At 40.1% G+C, this 25,050-nt stretch overlaps 1 protein-coding gene across 7 annotated transcripts in view; it reads right to left on the bottom strand.

Moving 5' to 3' along the window:
* LOC146491042 (cyclin-dependent kinase-like 5) overlaps positions 1 to 25,050 on the bottom strand; it is a 51,650-nt gene extending 26,600 nt beyond the window's left edge. For 3 of the 7 annotated variants that reach the window (XM_085151709.1, XM_085151714.1, XM_085151716.1), the window contains exons 1-3: positions 24,900 to 25,050; positions 22,687 to 22,908; positions 20,722 to 20,756 (exon numbers count right to left, since the gene is read on the bottom strand). In XM_085151709.1, the coding sequence (XP_085007835.1) occupies positions 20,722 to 20,756; positions 22,687 to 22,750 (99 nt within the window). In that variant the 5' untranslated portion in view covers positions 22,751 to 22,908; positions 24,900 to 25,050. Of the gene's footprint in view, positions 1 to 20,721; positions 20,757 to 22,686; positions 22,909 to 23,575; positions 23,734 to 24,488; positions 24,539 to 24,899 lie in introns of all 7 variants that reach the window. The other 4 variants (XM_085151710.1, XM_085151712.1, XM_085151711.1 and 1 more) reach the window with 4 other exon arrangements.

Here is a 25,050-nt window from a genome sequence, read left to right as displayed (position 1 = left end):
GGGGGGGGGGGGGGGGGGGGGGGGGGGGGGAGCACCTTAGGGCCACTTTAAAATGATGTGTGGCCTGTTTATTTGATCTGTAGGTGTTTCAGTTGATTTTACTTCTTGTCTCACCTCAGTTCCACCCAGAGTCCACTGCCCATTTCCCCCTGCAAAACAACCAAAATCCAGTCTTCAAAACACCCCTTTGAAAACAGGATTGTTGACATCTCTGATAATATAAAATGTTTTTCTGCACTCTCTGACATGGACACAGCAGCGTGCCAGTAAACACACACTTGCCACAGCAGAGGGAAGAAGCGCTGTATCGCACCAGCCCAAGGTCTCAGAAGTGAGTCCTCAAAGAGAACACTCCCATCATCTCCACCTCCACAGAAAAACACCTAAACCACCCGGCGAATGACTGCAAACTTTCCTCTTTCTTTGCTCCAGTTCACACTGCATCACATCAGTCATTTAAGTCAGTTCAAGTTATTTCTGCTTCAGGTACAAATTGCAGCCAGAGTGATGGCACATCCGGCACACATACACAGCACTCGCTCTCATCTCTCAGCTGATAACAGCCATCCAGGAGCAGATTATAACAGTCAAAAGAGTTTTGTAGTTCATTATGACAGCGTGTTAATGTTGTAGGGATCAGCGCAGAACACCGGGTGCTTTGAACCTTTCTGAGCTGCCTTTTATTTTAAGCTTTGTAGGAATTCCCATGTGGCGATGGACTGTGAAGCTCATTCATGTGAGAGAGAAACCAAGCTGGGTAAATGATTATTTACTACAGTCCCTCTCCCACTGCCCGGATGGCACAAACACCTGTTTGATGTTTCCTAAGGCCAGGTACCATAACATGATGATCATCACCAAAAACAGCAGCGTACAAAAGGTCGGCTTTGGATATAATAGGGGTAGGCAACCTTTTTGATGACGAGTGCCATCTAAAATTTCCTCAGAAGTCAATGTGCCATATAATTGCATTAGCAATAAATGTAATAACGCTGTATATCAACAGTTGCTGCGCTGAGCGGAGAGCTCCTGAAGCATTTCAAGTGTTGGAATGTGGAAATTTCAACATCGCTTGAAAAAACTGACAGCTAGCAACGTCCCTCTCACCAGTAGGCTAAGTGATTTTTAGCCAATTACAAGTTGAATCTGATAGTTGGGGTTGTTAGCTAAGATACCATCATTAAGAAGCGGCACAACTAATGTGTCTATGCGAGCTAATTTGTGATGTGCACTGCTGGCCCGGCTATTTATTTTTTAATGCACCCTCTCAGATTAGTTCACTGCGTGTCGTGCCCAGGGCTGGACTGGGACAAAAAACCAGCCTGGGCATTTTGACTATAGACCGGCCCACCAGGTATTATAGGAAAAGCCATAAAGCCTTTGAATGAAAACAAACGCTGTTGTGACAGTGATGTACAGTCTTGTTGGTATATGTATGATTCCTATACGTTGTACATCAGATGAAAACTTTGGTTGTAAGATTCAGATAATTATTTAATAAAAGCGAGACATTTTAAATGAGAATAAGAAAGAAAAGTATTTCTTTGTGCCCCCCTTTCCCTGTTAATGCCCTGCCTGGCCCCCTGGCAAAACTTTGCTAGACCCGCCCCTGCACAGTCAGCTACATAAAAAAAGGATCCTGGTGTTATTTGTCTCTCAGAAACAGTTCATAACTTCCCTTCAACTCATTCATGTCACCTAAAAAGGTAAACCTGTTTCTCCATCACCTGTTCAGCTCTGATGATTCAGTAAGGACATCTCCTGGTTTTATCTTCATGTTTCCCTCTCACCACATATCCAAACCGATATCATGACCAGCAGCTTTTACGGCTGTGGCTCCAGCAAACATCAACTGATACTAGAAATTAATATTAAATAAATTCTAACAACAGCTGATCAAACTTAAACGTGCTGCTGTTGTTTAGCGCAACATCTGCTGGTTTCCTCTTTCTGGCGCAAAGTCTGCGATAAACAAACAAGAGAGATCAGCTGATCAGCTGATCAATGATCAGTTTCATGATTGAATGAGAGAAGAAGAGGCGGCTGCAGCATAAAGACGCAGAATAAATCCAGCTTTGTGTCTTTTTCCATGCTAGCTGAAGTCTGGGACAAACTATGTTCCTTTTTAGCTCAATACCAAACACGTAATATTTTCTCTGAATATGGGACGATTCCGTTTTTTATGGCATGGTTGGCAACTTTACTAACCAACCTTGTGAATAAAATAAAGTTCACTATCAGTAATACCATAGCACCCACCCAGCTGTATAGAAACTCTGTCATGCTAGCTAGTACACAGTACGAGTTATTATAACTGACTGTAAAAACTCAGTACAACAAAAATAAACTGCACCTAAACTTGGTTTATATCTGACCCAGACAGACTGCAGGTCATAACTTCTTACCTGAAGTTCAGTTCACCTGACACTCGGACCGGCGACCGCCTGGGTTCTCTCCTCCTGCCCCCCCTTTCCCTCATCCACCTGGCCTCTTGTGGCAGATCCACCATATCCGCCACCAAACAACTGAGTTATTTTTACACATCTGCCAGCATCTGGCCAATCCACCATCTTTCATTGTTTATACGGTTACTAAAAAAAAAAATAAAAAAATCATCGGCCCATAAAAACAGAAGATCACCAGCTTTTGTTTACTTTTAATTTCTGGCCACACCCGAACCAGAAATGCAGCAGTTGTTTGTTTCGACTTTAAAAACATCTGGAAATATACGGCGCCTGTGATGTCGCTTTGGTTGTGATTAAAGCTCACACTGTGGGATTATTTTTCACTTCCAGACACTGATAAATTGGTTTTGTAACTATGCAAATCTCACCCACTGGAAATGATAAAAGACATCAAATTAAATTAAGTTATTCATCGTTTATAATCTTGATTAAATCAGTCATCTCCTGTGTTTTCCACAATTAGTCAGTGGAGGATGCAGTCATAACTCTGCCGTGTTACTTTGTGCATCATTTTTCCATCTGGTTTGAAGTGTTTGCTGCCGATCTTCTGTGGCAAACTACAACACTGAACCCAGCATTAGGGGCATTGGTTTTGTGTCACAGGCTTGTAAAGCGTCATATTATTAGTGTCAAGATCCCATGCTCAACTGTCCAAACAAGGAGATCAAACGTGAACCGCCAGGCTGTGAGATTTGGTAATAACGGCTCTGTAGTTCTCCGTGATGATAAATGCTCCAAGTGCAAAGCCAATAAAATGTTCAATGGTAGCAGAAAAATGACCCCAAAGCAAGAGGCTGGTGCAAAATGTATAGGTTGCAGCTTTAATTTTGCCCCAACAGAACTATCGATATTGTACAAAGAGTAAAGAGTTTTCCTTCTTTGGCCCAGTGAGCACCTCTGTACAGAAGGCTGCTGAGCCAGCACTTCAGACAATGCAGGAGACTCTAGGTGATGTTCAATGATAGCCCCTCATGTCCCTGGAGATAACTCCTATGGACTATCTAAAAGGCATAAAAAAGTAAGAAGGACCTACGCTAAAAGTGTCAATCAATCCTCTTTCTTCATTTTAAACTGCAACATCAGTCCCACAAATCCTTATACAGCCTTTAGCTGATCCAAAACGCTGAAAGTGACTGAAATTAGATGTGATATTTCTCCCAAATTAGTTTCTCTTCATTTAGAAGTTCAATCTTTCTTCTCACATTCAAACTCCTGAAGGATAAGTCTCCATCATATTTTAAAGACCTCGTTGTAGAGGTGCATTGACATGTCGCACTGTTGGAGATTTCACCAGCTCTGATTGGTCTGTTTGGTAGTAATATATGGTGTAGGTAGAATAACCCGAGGAGTCCTAGGACACTTTATGCTGTCTTCTTTTCCATCACACCCCAAACACAGCAGATCTCTGACCCTCGCTGAACCTGGGTCTGTTAGTTTTCTTCTTGTTAAGGAAGTTTTTCCTTAAAAGTGGGGAGTTTTCCCTCCCCACTGTCACCAAGTGCTGCTCAAAGGGGATTGGTAGATCATTGAGGTTTTCTTTCTAATATTCTGTTGTTTTTACTTTACAATAGAAAGCAATGAGGTGACTGTCGATGTGAATTGGTGCTGCATAAATTGAATTGGATTAAGGTTAGCTGCAGGATAATGGTTCTATGAAATAAAATGTAAGATTGTCCTTGGCATTATCATTGTGCCTTCTGCCAGTGAAGACATTTACTGTTTTTGTTTTGTTTTTGTTTTATTTTTACAGCTTTGAAATATGTGTTTAGACTCTGATAGCTCTAAAGCCTTGTCTCCTTTCTGAGTTTCAGTAAAATAACCTGCTGTTCAGTATTTATGAGCACGAAGTCCAACATGCACAGTTTCACCTGCAATCGGAGAGCAAAGCAGAGAAACCAGGTCAAAAGTGAAAAAATGGCCTCCACTTGAACAAGGAGTCAATGCAGTAGTGTAAATAAAGCTTTTGCATAGCCTCAGTTGGATTAAACATGTTACCATAAAGTGAAAGAAGCATAGAAATGTTTCCTTTTAAAATTAAAACTTTCCTTTTCGACAGAGCTTATAATGAGGGCTGAATCAGGTGACCCAGAACTATTACTCAATCATCCTGCTATTGTCTCAAATTGCTGGTGCACATCCTATGATACACTGAGCATCTCTCTTCCTCTTTTCACTTCTGTATGTTCCTCTTCTCTCTTACCTCAGCTGTTTGAGGTTGATAGATGCTCCTACCTGTGCTGGGTTCTTCCAGAGGTATCGTCCTGTTAAAATGGAGTTCTTCCTCCCCACTGTCACCAAACGCTTGCTCTCTGCGACATTAGTGGCTTTACGTGGGCCTTATTTGTGATATATTAGTACTTTCCATTTGCCCAAGACAATAACGTCACTGTTACACAATCTGCTCGCTTTTAGTTTGAAGGTTCATTTGTTGCTAAATGAGTGCTTGCGAGTGCATATGCCCCCTCCGCTTTGATACTGCCACAATGCAATCCTGTGGGAAACTCTGAATGTTGTAGGGTGTTCACCTAACATTATGCAGCACTTTAAAATGACAGCTGATCTGGCACTATTTAAATAAATAATAAGTGAATTTAATCCTAACATGCACTCTTGCAAAGTAAACTGGGTTGGCTTGCTTTACGGTACTAGTGAAAAGTGTTTGTGCAGGGCTGGGCAATGACTGAATAAATGGGGTCAAGGCAAAAGCTAAAAGAAACTTTAGGTAAATGATTCACTAAAACTAAACTGCATGTTAGAGTCGACTGAAGCCAGGTAGTGCTTTCTGTGCACGTTGAGCTCTGTAATGTATAAACACGTGACAAAAAGAAAAAGCCCATATCCAGGACGTGCGCACACAAAAGGCTGCACCAACAGGTGGGCCGAGCCTGGCGGTCTGCGTTTGACAAAGCTTCAGATTTATACTTTAAATAGCCTCCATCTATCAGGGGACAGTTACAACTTTAACATTCAGACAGGAAACATGTGTCCCCTCTACATCTCTCTCTGTCTTTCTCTCTCTCTCTCTGGCTCCTAATAGGACCACATAGGCAAGTGTTCCACTCAAGGTGACCCATTTAATGCTGTGAAAGTCCTGTTTTTCCTCTTCTGTCCCAGTTTCTGTTCACTGGGTGCAAAAATAACTTTTCCCTTCAAATGGGGCGGTAGACATTTTTTATTGACAGCTTATATGGGAGGGAAAAAAATTACTGCATCAGTTCAATTATTGGCGGAAAAAGCACCAGCAGTTATATAATCTTGAAAAAAAAAGAAGAAGACTTGAAGCAGTACTAAAATAAAAGATAATATGAAAAAAATGATTAAGATAGGACAAACAACAGATGACTGCAGAGTGGTCGTGACTCACTTGATGCTACACGGCAGCTCCTAAAACACTGATGGGCCTATTAGATCTAGTCAATACACTAATTACTAATTTTTGAATTGCAGCATGGCAAGTTACAGGCAAAGGCAATGCAAACACGACTAATCTCCAGCAGATAATAGATTTCTGTCTCAGTAGGCAAAGTGACACAGCATTAAAGAGTAAATTATCCATGAATCACACAGCAAAAAAACGTCTTAAATGACTCTATAAGCTAAATATGTTTGAGCACCATGTATTACACTTGTGGCCACAACCTAATTAGACATCACACCTAGTGTTACTCCTTCACAGCCTACTTGCTAGCATGAAGCCACAGTGCAAAAATACAAGGGTGCCAGATTCCGGTCAGATGTGGAGGGTCAAAAAGCAAAAAAATAAATAAACATGCTATTCTGAGAGTAACTTCACAGTTGCAAAGCATATGCTTTCAAAGCCAAAGCCGCCACTGCTAATTGCTTCTGTGCACTCAGAGGAAGGTATTAAACAATACCCACCTCTGTCATGGAAACAGCATGACATGAACTGGCATTAAAAAGGTTAAGGTGAATTAACACAACAGGCAAAATCCCCACTAAAAGTGCCGTGTTACGATCTAAAAGTCAGGCTTTGTGTTGGTTAATGATACGGGGGAAAAAAAGAAAATCAATCAATCAACAGCCAGCAATGCAAAGATTTAAACCTGCAGCTCAGCAGCGTCAAACGTGGGTTCACCAAGGCTTGTATAGTTTATACCCTAATAAAATAAACAGATAAAAATCTCCTTGATTATACAGGGTGTATCCAAAAGAATCATCGTCTGATTTGTGCTTTTATTCCACAGCCATTCACTGATAACAATCGAGACATGCACTGTTAGCAAGAGGGGATTCATGAGTTTCACATGGTTGCTGGTAGGTAGCGCAAGTCATGTTCGCAGAAATATGGGACAAGTTTAACCATTGTATGGATATATGCCGGGCCTCCAGAGGTGGACAAATGGAGGACCTGTGGACATTGTAAGTTTTGTATGGAAAACTTTATATTCAGACATCTATTTTAAAATATACCAGAGGCTTCTTTCTATTGTTTTAAAAAATATAGCCTTTATAGATGGGATGATGCCCCATATAGGCCTTACATCGTTTAGTCATGCATGACTGCTGGCAGTACATGTGGGGTGGCAAAGCACGATCTTTAGTTAGTTCAGTCAGACAATCTTGGCATATCAACTAATATCCCAATGCTAAAGTTGATCTCTTTATCCTCTTATACACTACTAAAGCTGCTTTAGTCTGCCCATAGTTGCTGTGCACCTGCAAGCAACTTTGCAACCCATCTCTTCCTTTCACACTGCTTCTGATATAATCATGGCCCTACGTCAGCGGTCCCCAAACCCCGGGCCTCGGACTGGTACCGGTCCGTGAGTCGTTTGGTACCGGGCCGCGAGAGTTGAGGTGTGAAATGTATGATTTTCAGGGGTTTTATTGGTTTTCAGCGTTATTTTGTTATTGTTTTTATCGTTAACTCGGTTTTCCTGGGTCTTTTCACGTGTGTTATGAATAAATCTTCTTTTTTTCAGTGCCGGTACTAGTTTTATTTTGTTGTATTTATCCACGACACCTTAAAGGCCGGTCCGTGAAAATATTGTCGGGCATAAACCGGTCCGTGGCGCAAAAAAGGTTGGGGACCGCTGCCCTAGGTGATGTCACTGATGCTTGCACTAGTGTGTGCTCGGTTCTCGATGTTGTATGAAGGTACAGTAAGTATGTTGTTCTCTGCACCCGTTTAAATATAAATGAGTGTAGAGTGAAATAACAATGTTATTTGGTCCTACTGTGGCCCTGATTGAGCTGCTTTTCTATTGCAAACACATCAAAAAGCAGTTTAATGCGAATAACCCCATACAGCCCGTGTTTAAGAACTTTTTTAAACATTTATTTAAAAATTCAGCGTCTGAGAGTGGGAGACATTTTAGTGAATAATTTACTCTTTACTAAAAAACAGAGAGCAGATAGATGTAAAACCTCACTGTGGTACAAATTTGATTAACATTTTATATGTATGCTCTAGTCATCGACTTGATTGGTAGCAGAGGCACCCACAGTACCACGGTAGCTGGCACCCAAGTCTTGAGCCTGAGGCTGCAAACAATACACCAAACATTCATCTTAATACCAAATATTTTAAAACGGCAGTGAGGTGGCATTTGCTGCATTAACAGGCTGTGATATATGGTCTCACTCGGCTGTATCCTACTGAAAAATGACTGACTGATCCTCCACCATTTCCTGAACATATTCGCTAAGGACGACTTCCTTTTGGCATCAATCTCCGGCCCTCGGGGGTTTTATGAACCTGAACCATGCCAGGAAAATACAACCCCACGCCACAGTGGAGCTGCCAGGAGCCTTCACCATAAGAAGCAAGCGTTGTGCCCTGGCATGTGCCACATATGTTCGTGCTCACTTGCTAATAACAGGATGACTCATGTGATCATGTGATGCTTTCTGCTACTCAGTAGAACATTCGCTCTGTTCTTAACCCTCAGATCACAAAACCTGTTGTTTGCATTTCATTGCGTGATTGTTTAAGCAATTCAACCCATGCAAAGCATTTATTATTGTCTGCAAAGTTTCCTCATACTAATTAATGAAAGTGCCAACTTACTGCAGGAGGGAAATTAATTCACTTGTTTACTTAGCTGTCAGATCCTTCTTGCACGTCAAGTAATGCACGGAGATACCTGTCAAAATCAACTTAAGCCTGTCTTTCCCTTTGATTTTCATGCCAACATATCATTAGCATCTCTTCTCATGGCTCAAAAACTGTTGGACAATTGACTGACAAGCAGTTTCAGGGCCAGGTGAAGCCTGCACCCTTGTTATTTCATGGCAAATGAAGCAGATATAATATTTCAAGTTGATTCCAGACATCAAATTTTTATTTAAGAGTTTTTCATTCTAATTTTAAATTCAAAGTCTAAAGAGATAAGGTGCAAGTGCAAATGTGCGAGGTCATCATTAGGACGACAACAAAATCAAAACAAAAACTTTACGAGTGGCCACACCAAGAATCTGGTACATTCTTAAAAAGAATGAATGGACTGGCTCAGCAACACTACAAGGTCCGAAAGGCCACAAAAAACAATTAAAGTGCACGCATTAAAGTGCACGCATTAAAGTGCACGCAGTTCCAAAAAATAGCATCCAATCAAGTCAAGAACACTCTCAGGGAAATGTCAAGGTTTCAAAATCTGCAATCGAAAGACGCCTTCATGAATGGAGATACAGGTGTTTTAGAGGAAGGTGCTAACCACTGGACAGATGAAACTGAGATGAACTTTCAACAGAATTATGGGAAGAGGAAAGTTTGGAAAGGGAGAGAAACGACTCTTAATCCGAACATACCGCATCATAGTGGAGGAAGTGATATAATGCAGATATGTATGGCTGCCAGGGGAACCGGGTCACTGGGGTTTATTCTGACTGCTGATAAAGTAGCAGGATGCTATACTCTCAGCTAGAGAACAGCAAGAGTGAGTTTTAGGACAGAAACTCTTGGGCTGCTTGAAATGGGATATTCTTCAAAGGCCAAGTCAGTCACCTGATCTCAAACCCAACAAAGCATGCTTTTCAGTTACTGAAGACAAGACTGAATGCAGAGAGACCCAACTGAAGGCAGTCGCAGTGAAGGCCTGCAGAGCATCTCAAGGGAGGAAACACAGTAAAGCTTAATATGTTCAATTTGCAGTCAGTGATTTCAGGGAGCAATCGGCTGACAATTTTCATCCATGTACTAAAAACAACCCTTTCAAATAAAATAATGATAGGTTTACCTTTTTTTTTTTTGCCGGCCGTTCTTTATTCCATAATTTCACAGCTGCAAGTCTGAAAGTCAAAAATACACCTGATCTTACTACGGGAAAAGAGGCTCGCCAGGAAATAATGTCACAACTGTGGACTTCTATAGCCTGCATAATTTACTCCACATTATATAACAGTATGAAAGCTAAATATTCTGCGCAACTCACACAGTCTCTGGACTCTTTTGAACTGAAATGCAAAAAAATGCAAAAAAAAAAAATGCAAAAATGAAATGAATAATGAAGCAAAGGTAAAATGTTACAAAATACAGTACGTGTTTTAAATTTAAATATGCCACTGCTTAAAAACTCAGCTCATTCTAAAACTAGCTGCACCTCTTATTCACACTGTAGTTGGAAAAGTAAATCTTTACATTTTTATAGCTGTGCTTGTCTTATTTCATAAGGGTTAGGAGATTAAAATGTTGTGTTTAGTATATTGTACTAACTTTAGATTATGTTTCTGAACATGTGCAATTTACCTGCGCATCTGTTGCTAAAACGTTAGATGATTTTTGAATGAAGGTTACAGGGAATGAGAAAAAAAGAATTTAATGACATTATTTGGTAATAAACACCTCACACCTGCTGTTTCTGTGCTTGTTCATCGTTTATTCTGTCAGCGGTAATGTGATTGCACTTCATACATGCCCTATGCAGGCATAACAGGCCAACGTAACATCCACAAAAACAAACCAGAGTGGTTTTAAGTTATGTTTTGACGTGGAAAACAGCCGCCTGTTTGTTGATGTTTTTGTAGAAGAGGAAGATGACACCTCACGCACTCACACCTGTGCTTCTGTATCCTTTATGCTGCAATCATTGCAGACTCCTAAGACATACAGATCGTATTGATGCTCTGACAGGAACACTTTCCCTGAAAGGTTTATTGATATTTGACGAATAAGTCTGTAGTGATGATTTTTGCTTTCTATCTTTGTGGGCACGTCAAACCCGAGTAGCTCTGCATCTATCAGCCATAAAAATTATAATTTGTGTTATTAGTGTGAAAGCACACAGGGAGCTGAAACTAAAAAAGAGGTGTTTGAATGCAGCAAAATGTTTCTTTGATCAAATGTTACAGCAAAGAAAAAGCAGCTGAGTCAGGAAATTTTAGTCATGATGCAAAAATTTACATGTTGTTTTAATGTTAGCTCATAGCTACGGCTGTAAGGCAAGCTAAAAGCTAAACTAGACCACTATTTTACATTTTTGTGAGATTTGTAGAAATATCTGCAAGAATGAAACTGAGACTTTATTATTTTCTCTGAACATCCAGATGTATTTTCTGACGTTGAATGCACTTTACTGCCAGTATCTGTCACATTCAAGCTTGTGAATAGATGATAGATGTGAGTTGGCTGTGTGGTAAGCAGCTTGTTGCATTCATTATGTTGCTTCATGAGTTCTTTATGTGGACCAGACTGTACGTCACTGAATATTTTCAGTGAATTAAAGCATGTCAGTGTCTGACCTCCAGTGAAACTGAGTTAGACACTCTCTGGTCTAAGTCAGCGGTCCCCAACCCCCGGGCCTTGGACCCGTGAGTCGTTTGTTACCGGGCCATGAGAGTTGAGGTGTGAAATGTATGGTTTTCAGGGTTTTTATCGGTTTTCAGCGTTATTTTGTTATCGTTTTTATTGTTAACTCGGTTTTCCTGGGTCTTTTCACGTGTGTTATGAATAAATCTTCTTTTTTTCGGTACCGGTACTAGTTTTTATTTTGTTGTATTTATCACCTTAAAGGCCGGTCTGTGAAAATAATGTTGGGCATAAACCGGTCCGTGGCACAAAAAAGGTTGGGGACTAAGTCTAAGTCTAAGTCATGCAAACACGCTTTAATAATTATATATCATGTCTAACTTCACAACTTCATTAAAAAAATAAAATGTTTTGCTTGTTCCTACATATGGTGTTAATTACACATGAAGCATCGTGATTATCAGATCTGAATACATTTTTATGTGAAATTCTCAGTTTACATCATTTTACGCATGATGTGAATTTCTTAAAGACTGATGCTTTTGTGGCTTATTAGGTGGTTTAAATTCATTATTAGTAACTAGTAGTATGAGAGGGTGTGTTGATAGGAAACCTGTGTTTGTGACTCTTCCCAGTCATGTGATTAAAATATCTTTATGAGACATTTTAATTTGCGAAACATAAACCATTTCTTTCTGCACAGTTACAAAATGAAAGCAGCAAATGGCATGCTGGGTAATAGTAACTAACAGCCTGATGGGAGGGGGGGAACAGAAGAGACCGGAGACGCCCTAGAGAGGAGCTGTGTCTGTTTCTGCCAGCTAATTTTTAAAAAGTCCCAAAAGGAGTTTGTCTTGTCATCAGTTATATATAGTTCCGTATTTTCTGATGAGTTTTTGTTTCTATTTTGATTTGAATTCAGTTTCATTTCAGTTTCTACAGCAGATTTGTTTATTTTAGTTACATTTTTGTTTTAGTTCTGTTTTGTGAGTCTTTCTGAGTGATCACTGTTGTTTTTGTGTCCATGTGTTTTCTATGCAGTTCAGCCATGATGGAACCAAACATGATGGGACTTTTGTCATTCCCTCACATCCATCCCGGGAGTTTCAACAATTTAATGTCGGAATCTGCCGACATTTGAGAGTCCGTTGTGACTATTTTTCCTTATATTGAAAAGTTGATTGTTATTCTTTCACAGACAAATTGAAAAACCGCTGCAAAAAATAGCAGGAAATGCAACAGTACTGAACAGGCCAATCACAGCAGTTGCGTCTGCGCCATGTAGCTATATTTCTACGACTAATGCCTGATTTAGACTTCTGCAGAAAATGAATGTCTTAACTTAACCCCACACTGTAACCTTCCACACCATTCAGTTGTTGCGGTCTTTGTTTTTAAGTATTATAATGTGGAGGGTGTTTGCCAGGGTTAGGATTTAAGAAGTTTGTAATAAATGTTACAATATAAAAACAACACTCAGTGAAGGCACGCATATTTCAATAACGATGTGCTCCAAAGCCTCATTAGACTGGGTGTGTTGACAAATCTGGGCATATTTCATATAGACTAATGTAATTAGTAGCTCACACTGCCCAGCTGTAGACAGATTTTATTTTCTAAATAAAGGTTTATTGTTTCAAGTTCCATCACAGAGAAGAGAAGCTCCAATATGGAGAGCAGACAAGCTGAGTTTCTTTAGTTTCTTCAACCCCTACACACACAGCATGAAATATTACTTAACTGAAAACAGCTTTGAATATCAATATTTGATTGATATAAAGGTGCACAAGGTCCCAACATGACCCATGACACTTTTCTGAGTCATATATCGTTTGCATATGTCTTTGTTGTGAGAATGACTCATTTAAATTCACATGTGTCTGACTGGAATCCAATTAAAGTATCGAGCTGACGCCGCTGCATTCAAGGGCCGTGACTTTTCATGTAGAAGGTCAATTTCTTTATAATTGACGAAAACAGATAATTCACTGCTTCTAACTGATTATTATTAAAGGAGACATGACCCTCCTGTCCATCTTTTACCTCTTTTTTGGTTTGACTGTCTTTAGAAATCAGTTCGTGGGTGTGTAGTATAAGAGATGTTCTCTGCTTAAACAAATATTCTGCACTGCTACGTTTAAATTCCTGCTTCCACGGTCCACACATTGTCGCGTGCTACAAAAACACCAGTGTACAAGGCCACGCAGAGGCCTTATCCAGGATTTAGATTAGCTTCTAGAGAGAAGCCTTTGTATTTGACTCAGATAAGTTTCAACAAAGAGTTTCATTTGTAAGTCACCCAGTCTCAGAGTTTGGTGGGAAGTCTTAAAACACAACACATGGCAAACAGAAAGTGTGTCACATGTTTATCCCCAGTTTTAACCGTTTCTTCTTCCGTTAAGGTTCTCAGTGATAGACTTCAATATAGTATGGGTATTTTATATATTAGAGGCCAGTATGCACTAGACTGGTCTGATGACGTTAAGGTTTGCGGTTAAATATAACACATCACTCATTTAGAGCAAAAACACAAGCTCACGTGCATATGAACACTCGTCCATTAAACATTGTTGTGTGTGCTTGTGTCAGATGAGAGCCGCATGTGTGGGAGTTCGCTCCGCAATCTCCGTTGAGCAAACATACCTTTTTAACATGTGAGGTCAAAGTTGTGCAAGCAACGGGCAGTTTCCACTCCCAGTACTGATATTCCCAGTTTCGTCAACAGTGTGAATAAACCTTATCGCCAAGTTCGAAATGTGATTTTGCAAATTTACAGATTTTTAATTTTGAAGAAAAGATACAAATGATATGCAACCAATCAAAGTCCAGAAATAACTTAATTTTACTGTAGGCATTAAAGAATACAATCTTCTTATTGTCATTCATACAGATTAGGAAGCAAAAAGAATTTATGATGTGATATTAATTAATATTGGACTTTTTACTTTTTAACTTATCGCTCAATCAGAGTAATTTGCTTACCCGAGCTTATCAACATTCTTTAATATCAGCTGAATATTATTAAAAGAATAATATCAAACTCATAGCGGTGGGATTTTTGCACCCTGGAGTCACATCCAAACTTTTCGTTATGCTTTCTTTCTGCACTTACTCTCACCATTAAAACTGACCATGAATCAAAAACCTGACTTGTTAGTCCTGAAGTATCATTATATAAATAAAACATTTAGTTACATTTTATTTATGTAATGCTAGTCATCTCAAGACATTTAAATATTGTCGGATTTTACTTCAGAACATATAGAGAAAACCCCACACTGCACTTGGAGATGGTGGGGAGGAAGAACTACCCTTCAACAAGAATAGACCTCAAACAAAACAATCCTTGCTGAGAAGCAGCAAACCATCATGACTAGTAGTGGTATATAAGCACATCAGAGATGAAAAGAGGGGACCCTGATTCTATAGCAACAGGGTCTCTTCCTGTTAAAAGGGAGTTCTTCTTCCTCACCGTTTCCAAGTGTTTATTCTTAGATGACTGTCTGATTGTTGGGCTTTTTCCTCTTATATTGTAGGGTTTTCACTTACTATGAAAAGCATATTGAGATTACTGTTGTTAAAGCACTATATAATAAAACTGAAGTGAAGTTAAAATATTGACAGGTGTGTACGAGAGAGAGCAAAGGGAAGTTAATGATATGCAACAGAAGAAAAAATTAGTTTGAAGTGAAAGAAAAAGTGCTACATCAAGTTGATCAATATCCACCGACCGATAAAGAGACAGACATAACGTGACAACACAAACAGCTCATAGATGCGTCTTTTTCTTTTACTTTTAGTTCTAGATTTAACTTCTTCATAACTACCAAGAACTGACTCAAATCTATATACCAGGACTAAAGAGTGGCTCAATAGAGGAGCTCTGGAAACCTCCCACACCTTTCCCACATCAGTCATCAGATCAAGTTTTATTCATTATAACTATTTCTGTCACTTTTGGTCTGAACTGTCAACCTCAGTTAAATGACTATTGTTTCACACTAGCTTTTTACAGACACCTTGAAGAGTGGCCTTTCTGGACAGCTATACAAGCCTATCCCTCGTGTAACTGTTGGATAACACATCATAGAAATGCATTTTCAAACGTCTCAAGCCTCCGCAGCTCACATAGGTCACACCTCAAGGGCAGTCACAAAAATCATTGCGTGCAGAAAATGTGCATTTTGGTTAAAAAAAATCAGTTTCAGCTTGAACTATTAAAGCTTTAAAAAAAAAAACAGCTGCACTGTGACGTCTTTTAAGCGACATCAGCGTGATTAAGCCTCTTAATTAGCTTACAATAAATTAGCATAATTCATAGGGCTTTATCAAGCATCAGCAGGCAAGAGAAAAAGTCCTGAAGCATCCTCGTGGCTCACTTGGCAAAAGGTGGATCTGTAGCTGCGGCATCCATGAATCTGGTAGCCCCCTCATTTCCTCACACCATGATGATGGGCTGCATTCCCAAAAGAGTGGCCAAAAATGAATTAGTGAACCCAGGCGTGTTCTTACGGTTATCTATTTAAATCGACAAGAAAATAATTACAAAGGAGCCAGAAGTACAAGACAAAAGCTCCTCTGTGTCTCTGTGTGCTCAACCCTCTTGACACAGCAGCATGTTGCAGTTTTACTCTGAGCACTCTCTTTATCAAAAAGCTGTGGCAACATTTGGCAGAGCAGCAACAAGAGTGAGTGAAGCTGGAGAGTGCCAAAGCATTACTGAGAACAACTGGGTCCCTGTAAGGTATGAGGTGATTCTGTCGAGCCTATTTCAGTCGGGGCCGCTATAGTCAAAAGAAGATTGTTATTTCCATCTGCAGTGATTTATATTTAGCTGTACGGCTCTGTTCTGAACCTTCCCGCCCTTCCACATGCATGCATGAAAAGCCTGCGGCGGAGAGCGGCAGCAAGAGCCCCACACAGAGCAAAGCAGGCATCAATGACAGCAGACATGACACTGATTAAATCAGACACAGCATGAAAAGGAGCAACTGTAGACAGGCTAAAGCAACTCAAAGATACCCATTATGCTCATTTCCAGCTTCAGGTTTTACTGGACGTGAACTCTATAGGGTAGCTTTGCATGAATCACAGTCACAAATAATCATTGCTTATTTCACACTGGGCCTTTAAATAGCCCTGCACTTCATCCTCTGTTTAAAAAGAAAAAAATCTCCCCCTTTCTTCTCATTGGCCACCCCTCATAAGCATAAGGTTTAAGTAGCAGATGGGTGGAGCTGTGTGCCTGAGATGACCATATTAGGGAAATCACCTCTCTCTGTCCTTTCCTGTACATACGCCCACCTCTTTATTTGAAAGTGTAGCGGCATATGCAGAACAGGAAATACGGTAATGCATAATAGGTTACTTTATATATCTTTTTTACTCGGTGGCGACTATGTAAACAGACTTCCTGCTCAGCATTTGCTGACATAGGAGTCAGCATTTGCTCACCGCTAATATCTGTAGAAAATTGCTCAAAGGTTGTTTATCTTAAACAAACAAGATCAGGTTAGGTTAAAAAAATCCCACTAGTGATGTTGAGGATGTCTCAAAAACCCATTTAATATGATACACTTGGTTTTAAGGAGTTAATAAAGGTTTTTCAAATGTCAGGATAACTGACACTGTCATAACTGACACAATGTTTACTTCAGCACATGTGCGCTTGTAGGAGTGAACCGCAGAATCGATCATGACAACTAGTGATTCGAATGTCCTACACAGCTTTTAGGATAATGTTCAAGACACATCAATGAAGTAAATGACCAACAATCTTTCGTAAACAGATGCCAAAAGGATCATAAATCACGGTTATTAATATGATGAGGAAGCACGCAGTTATCACCATCGTGTAACAATGCCAGAGAAGCAAACATTCAGCATTAAGATCAAATTTTTTCTCCCGTTTGTGTCTGCATAAATATTTAAGGAGAATAACTCTGCAAGAATAATAAATCATCCACATATATTTATCTAGTGCGAAAAACCCCTTTGCTGCTTCTACTGCTGACAATAAAATGATTACACCTGAATAAAAAAAAAAAACAGTTATCTATGTCCTCCGCCTCCTCTCTGTACAACAACCAGCCCAGCTGACTCTTGAGGATCCTGTAATGTCGGGTGCACACACTGTAATCCGTCGCCTTTTCAAACACATTCTGATTATTGCGTAGAAACTGAATGCACGTTTCCCTATTTCCATCCCTCCTATATCTGATCCCACGTCTTTCTTGGATCTAATTATTCCTGTTAAATACATGTACTGGGTAGTGCAAGTTCGAAGGGGCGTGTCGCTGGTGAAATAAATGTGTTTTGTGAGAATGAGCAGCTGCAGTGCCATATAAATGCAGCCATTTTCTCTGGTCAGTGCACTTCCCTGCCCATCCTCACAGCATCATCAAAGCCTTGCTAAGCTTATGTGTTTTTCCGCTTACACACACGTGTGTGTGCGAGTGCGCGAAGAGTGTGTTTGACACTGTGCCAGCCTCTGTGTGTATGCACACATAATTATGCAGCATAGATCTGTGAGTTAGCCCTTGAAAAAACATGCCAGTTCATTCACGCTAACAATACGATATTTTCCAGATGGCACAGGTCCACATTGATCTGCAGCCAGAGCATTTATCCTCCGGTGCTTTCACACATCAACCAATAAAGTCACCAGCAGAAATTCCATCAAAAATGCATATATTACTGAGTTTCTAACCAACAAAAGGCCCAGGCAATGTGTGACAAAATGTCAGGCTTCTGGGGGCTCGTTTGTTTCGAGAAATCATTTTTTACCAAATAATGATCTAATTAAAAATGCATTCCAAAAACACTTTGCCAACTAATGAAAATGCGTTTCATGATGTAGCTCGTTAATATACACGTGTGTATTTTTACCCAAAGCACTATTATCGCATCACGAACAGAAAAACATGAGTCTCAGTGAGGAACAATGCACTCGTATCAGAGAGTCACTAGAACGGCAAAATCTCGATCACGAGCATTCAGCCATTATTGGTTGATTAGGTCAACAGTTTCTATAGATCTGTGTCTTCAAAGCTAAACTGGAGGTAAGTAAGTATCATGTTGCAAGATGAATGTTGTTACCTTACAAAGCTACATGTATTGCATCCAACAACTACACTTTCCTTTAGCTTAAGTTGAGCTCCACCATCTCCTTCGTGGCTTAATCAGGCTTTAACCCCCAAATGTTCCTCTACCAGCTAAACAATCATCATCTCTGCTTGATGTTTGTGCCATTAAATCCAAATTAAACCAATGTGTAAAATAAAATATACAGTACAGAAGAATATCACGCTCAGGCATAATGTCTTCTGAGCAGAGCCGTACACGCAGACATCTGAGGACTATACCAAAATCAGCATCATTTTGTTTAAAACAAAGCTCTGATGAGGTTTAAGATAGAGCTACCTAAACCTTGTCAAAACTTCCTCCGTCTCTGATTAGGCAACATATCAGCCTGGCAGATGTACGCTGACGCTGAGCTTTATTTCATCCTGTTCTGATAAACTTTTGTTGCTGAATTTTGACGCTGACGGGTTTTCGCACAAATGAAGACAATACCGAGAGCGTTGCAGACAGCAGCCGCCATCTGTGGTGCGAACCTAACGGCGGTTTATTGATGTGAGCTCTGTTGTTCGAAAACGGAGACATTGACATTTGCAGACGCCTCGGCCTGTGATCAATCAGTTTGAATAATATTTATATCCTCCCTCCTATTATTCCTCCCTCAACATCAACCCTTTGTGTTGTTGTCTTTTTATTTTTGTTATAACATTTAAGCTAACTGCCTGGCACTAGACACCGGGCCACTGGGTAAACAGAGTAATATCACTTCTGTAATAAACATGATAAAATGAAGGCAGATGCACGGTAATTGTAGAGCAAGTAAAAAAAAACCTGCTGAGGATTTTGATAGGAGAGGCTGAGAAAGTGTTTTTGTCTCCTTCTTGCAGATCTCTGTAAGTAGGAGGTAGTTAGCCTCTCTTATTCATACTGGATTGCTGTCAATTCCTGGCACAGCCTCTTCCTCACATGGACTGAGATGACAAGGCTATTACTGCAGTGTGGGTCGTCTGCAATTTTTCTTCTTTTTTTTTTGTGGTTGTTTTGATTTCCCTTTTCTTTTCCTAAAAATTAACTGCTTAAACAGAGTCTCCTTTATGTGAATAAAAAAAATCTAAGTAGTGGAAGAAATGAATTTATCCTTCAAAGCAGATCTTGCTCTCCTGAGTGGAGACAAAAGGACTATGACCAATTATCCAGCAGTCTGCAGGAGCATCTGTAACTGTAACCCAATGCGACAACAACACTAAACAAAAACGGTGCGACCAGGTTCGTGAGGAGTGCTTGCTCCTTTGGAAAACAAACACGATCTAGATCAGAAGTTCTCTGGGCCTGATTCAGATGCCTTTATCTCTTCATCAGGCAAACCAACATTACCCTCTGACCACCACACTCAAAGGACAAGGCTGATGCTTCACAAACAACAGCAAACATGTATGAATCAGGCCCCTGGATTACCTATACCGCTCATTTCAGTATAACATATAGTTACAAAAATATGACCCAAAATGTCCACTGTTGCTCAATTTTATCATGTTATACCATGCTTTAAAAAAACAAGCTAAAACACTGAAGATGGGTCGTGGATGGGTCTTTAAGCATGGCAATGACCCAAAACATACTGCCAAGGCAACTAAAGAAGAAGTACATTAAGGTCATGGAGTGGCCTAGCTGGTCTCCAGACATCTACACTACAGAAAATATGTGGAGGGAGCTGAAGCTTCATGTTTCCAAGCAGCAGCCAAGAAACTGAAAGGAGTTAGAGAGTTTCTGTAAAGAAGGAAGCTGGTGAGCTACTACAAGAAACCTCTCACCGTTGTGCAACAACAACAGTTTCTCTACCTAAGTACTAAGTTGTGTCATGTTTTGCTTGAGGATCAAATACTGATTTCACTCAGCAACATGCAAATCAATGTATAACTTTTATATAACGTATTTTTTCCTTGATTTTTGGTTAATATTCCCTCCCTCCATTAAAATGAAACTAGCATAAATACAAGAGACTGTTGATTTCTTTCTAAGTGAGCAAAAATCAAATAATTATTTACCCCATTGCACTTCTAAAGCAGATCACGTATAATATTTAACTTCTTAAGAAAGAAATCATCATAGTACTGGTAGCTTTTTTGTAAATGTTACTTTAACAGAAGCAGCGCAACTGTTCGACCATAAATTATACACATTTGTGCTCTAGTGAGTATTTACAGCAGTGTATGTGAGATTAGCTTGAGCCATAAAACACTGCCCCGGTTCACCGTAAGGAACAATCGAGTCACCAACTGCAACAGCGTGACTCATTTATGTGTTTTTTACAGAAAACAACAGAGCTCCACAACACAGAGGAATAAGCACATTCTGGCTTTACTGTTAGTTTTTCATGTGTTTTGCTGACAAACATAAATCTTTTGCCCTTTAAAACTTCGTTTTTTCATATTGACAGTGTATTACAAGCATAAATAATGTGAACCTTACCTTGTGTCGGCACTTCAGAACAACACCATAGGCACCTGAAACAGAAGCAAAAAGCAAGATGACTTTAATTTCCTTTACTGTTTATTCATCCATTCAGAGTAACTTTTTCTTTCAAGTAGAATCAATAACAGTAAATAATAAAACACAAATTCAGCTTGAAACTCTGTAATTAACATGCCACCATGATCTACAGCCATAAAGAAACAAGGAGTATTACTCCAACTGAGAAGAGAAAAGCTTTTGAAATAACCCCTTTGAATGTATCCTATATGTTCGCATGAACTACACATGAACTAAACCCCCCCCCCCCCCCCCCCCCCATAAAAAGGACAGGTGGTCCAGAAAGTAGGACACAAGTGTTGGCAAGCTACTGTAGATCTGATGTTATCGACCCTGGCAGTCACACACATGCATCCCCCGAGGGTTTGAGAGGAATTCTTGGACCAAGCAGACATATGACGAATGCATCTGTGCTCCTTTACGAGAACATCAGTGCTGAGAAGTTATCCGCTCTACAGTCGAACACACTTTAAAGACTATAAACGAGATGTATAAACTAAAGCTATAGTGTCTATGTATTATTTATACCACTGTAACAATTTGAACTTGTGTCTTTATTATTATTAATATAATCCAAGACTCAATTTCACCTCTTGAACGTGTAATTATCTTGGGTACACGCCACCCAGAAGACACTGGTGAGTAAGAAACTTGTAATAACACATCAAGTTACACACATAGCATAACCACCATAACCATACACAACAGCATCCTTAAACTCTTGTTTATTTTCACTAAATCAGCCACCTTCAGCATCTTAGTTTGGCTTTAATCTTCACATGTACGTCCAGCGGTTCCACTAAGCATGACCGCCACCAGTGAAAAATCCACTGACTAACACGAAACCAAACTGGACAGGATTTTTTTTGGTGTATGCAGCCCGGTTTCATGACAATTTAGGACATTTTGTATGTCATTAGTAAAGCAGGGACACATTAGCCACATCTCTTACCCCATCCCTACTAAATTAGTGCACAAAAAGCTGCAAAACATGCCTGAAGTATTAAAAGATGGAAAATAATTTCTCCTGTTCATTTCCGTCCTTCAATGAGGAGCTGGAGATAACTGCACATAATTCAGTGTATTTTTAATTCCTGTTGTGTGCTGCATGCACTTAGCACTTAGTACTAAATCATTAAGAAAACTGACTGACCTCAAGATCACTGAGGAAAAATCTATGATGCTGGGATCAAGCGGAGCATACAGCGCAATGAGTGCTACGGCAGGAAACGGGGAGATGAGCAGGAAAAATTTCTACAACTTTTACAGTTTAACGTGACACTAAACATGCTGACTTCCTTCCCAACCGGCGCATCATCGGACAGGCACGCAGCTTTTAAAATCCAGCTCGAGATTTCCCCGCGTCTTTCTGCCACGCATTATAAAACTTCTAAGACGTGGGAGTAGAAGAGTAAGGGTGTAAAAACTAGGACGTGTGGGTGGTCTCCCTTCAGGGCTACTGCCACTTTCTATCAACCAAGTAGCTCAAGGCAAAACAAAAGCCAGGAGAAGCATTTCAGGGGAATTTAACTATCACACAGCCATGCCCTGCTGATATTTACTACAATAAAGCAAAAAAAATCCCCAAACCACCACTTCATTTATCCAATAAGAACACTAAAGTATGAATCACATTAAAGCATCTAGCTTCAGTTTGTCACATTTAAATTCTTTTGGATAAATAAATATAAAACAGACGCCCTTGACCTTAATAAGCTGTAAAGGTCAGGCTTTTAATGGGCTTGTTCTGCAGGCAAATTGGTTAAAAACAATCAACTGATGGCTCACTAAAAAGCCATGCAAGTGTGCATGAAAGGCTGGACTGGACTAGTTCTTACTATCTACTGCAGACTGAAAAACAATCGCACAAAACAGGCTTTTCAGCAAGTAAATGACCGCACTTACCTTCACCCACAATCCCAAGGACTTCAAATTTATTCATTACATCACCAAGGTCAGGGATCTTCATGAAGTCAAAAGGTATGCTGTGTGAGGTGGGTGGAGCTCAGGCTCGGGGGCCCCGGCTGCAGGACTGCATGAGTCGGCCAGCTGTCGGCTCCTGAGAGGCGAACGCCTGCTGTAAGCCATAATATCCGTCACATGCCTCCGTCAGTGCCTCGTCTTCACCTGCAGGAAAACAATGCACCAAATCAAAATAGATAAAGAGCCCTCTTAGCTCAGAGTTAAAAGAAAATCTACCGATACTGAATTCACGAAAGCTTGAGAAAAAATGAATCTGTGCCACAAAACTAGCAATCCTTTAGTTAAAGGGTGATTCCTGCTTTGTATAGGTCCCTTTTAATAAGCTGGAGCAGTTTAGAAAGGGTGACTAGAAAGAACAATGATCAAAATGGGTAAAGCAGAGGCTGAAATGTCCCAACTTTTGGTCCCATTAAAATAAAAAAGCAGGATCCTCCAATTCCCAGAAAGCAGTTTAATACAATCTATCATTCGTCCTCCTTTGCCTGCACGCCCTCATTTCTTGATCTCCATGCCCACAGTTTTAAAACACAGGCTTTCTTCCAGCTAATTGATATCTTCAGCTTTACTAAAGATAACCCTGATCATATCACAAGGGTTATTTTCTCAAGACTTGACGAAGCTCCTCTAGAACCACAGAAGACACTGCACAAGGGTATTAACAGGCTGTGCAGGCTCCCCATACCGAGCGAATGGACGCGAATGTGTGAAATCAGTGGACTGTCTCGTCAGCATAAATTAAGTAAATAAAAAGGTTCCATATTATAGTTTACAGACCCTGATGAAAATGATGGTGAAAATAGTAAATTCCTACCTGTTTAGAGAGAGTGAAAGGGCACCGCACGCATTTTGAACGTGATCAAAGGATTTCCTCTGGTATCCACACACTCTTTATTGAATCAGATAAGACTCCAGATACCACTTTCTCCATTTCATCTTCTCCTAGCTGGAAAGCTCAAGGACTTGTGTAGCCTACACACACACTCACACACACACACACACACACTTGCAATCTCCTACAGAGCTGTGGGCACAGGAGCTGCTCATCACTATGCAAAAACCTCGGCACCAAAATAAACTGAGTCTCCCTAAACACCAAATATCGCTGTGTGGTCTGTTACTCCCTTATCTTACTCAGCAGCAAACCCTCAACTGTAGGCTAAACTCAAACACTTTTCACCTCGCAGAAAATGCCTTTTATTTTTCACTCATGAGTGTGTTTCTGTGCTTCCTTTGGTCCATTTTAGCTTGCAGCCTACATGAGGTGGTATGCAAGCCTATTGTTTTTCCCAAGCAGATTTTTGCCAACTAACCCACCAGGCCCACTCCTGGAAGGATAATATGATCAGGAATGCACAGTGCATGGCTGTAGATCGTATATTTTGTCTCTATCAACAGCATGACTCATGCGTGGTGCGTGGAATTGAAAATGCAGAACCTCCAAAATCTCTTCATATGATCAGTGCACTAGTATTTATGCAGAATTGTGTCTTTCTGATGATTAAAATTTGACAAAGTGGTGGAAATTTGTAGAAAACAACAACAACGACAACAACAACAAAAAGGGATCCATCTAACAACGTCACTCAGGTTTAGAGTAACGTGATTTTTTTGGGTTAATTACACACAATTAGGCAAACAACAATAGACACAAGTTTAAATTTAAGATAAAATTATGGTTGAAAAAAAGAAAAAGAAATTTACTGCTGTTTATGTAAAAATCTCACCTGTATTTGTGGTGTTGCTTCTTATAACAAGCCTCTCACGTTCTTAACAGCTACAAAGGTGAAATGTAGCTGTCACAAATCATCATTTTTAACTGTAGCCTGTGTATCTAATTGTGTATATGCACATATGTATGCGTGTGCGTGTGTGTGTGAGAGAGACAGGGAGCTATGACTGCCCACAGACTGACTGTAGCGCCCACATTTTTAATGCAGAGCAACAGCAAACCCAACAAGTCAAACATATGAAGCCAACTTAACAGAAATTAACAGTTTTTTTCCCCTAGTTGTTGTTGAACCAGCTGATTCAGAAAACATGCATAACAAACCTCCCGCCTGCCTTAACACATAAGAGATCCGAGTCACCCTCGCAGGTTAAGTGTTACCCAAGTAAAGATAAAAAAAACTACTCACTCAGTCACTGTTTTGGGGTAAAAACGATGGAAACAGGCCCATATAAATATATCCACCCACCAACGACGTTATTTTCATTGCAGCAGGCAGCTACAGTAACTGGATCGTGCGGTTGACAAGCTCCGAGCACATCGCCAGGCAACAGTTCGAG

This window comes from Neolamprologus multifasciatus, chromosome 23, assembly GCF_963576455.1.
Source record: "Neolamprologus multifasciatus chromosome 23, fNeoMul1.2, whole genome shotgun sequence".
Taxonomy (NCBI): domain Eukaryota; kingdom Metazoa; phylum Chordata; class Actinopteri; order Cichliformes; family Cichlidae; genus Neolamprologus; species Neolamprologus multifasciatus.
Note: the sequence above shows the minus strand (reverse complement) of the source record. Positions and strands in the feature narration are given on the sequence as shown.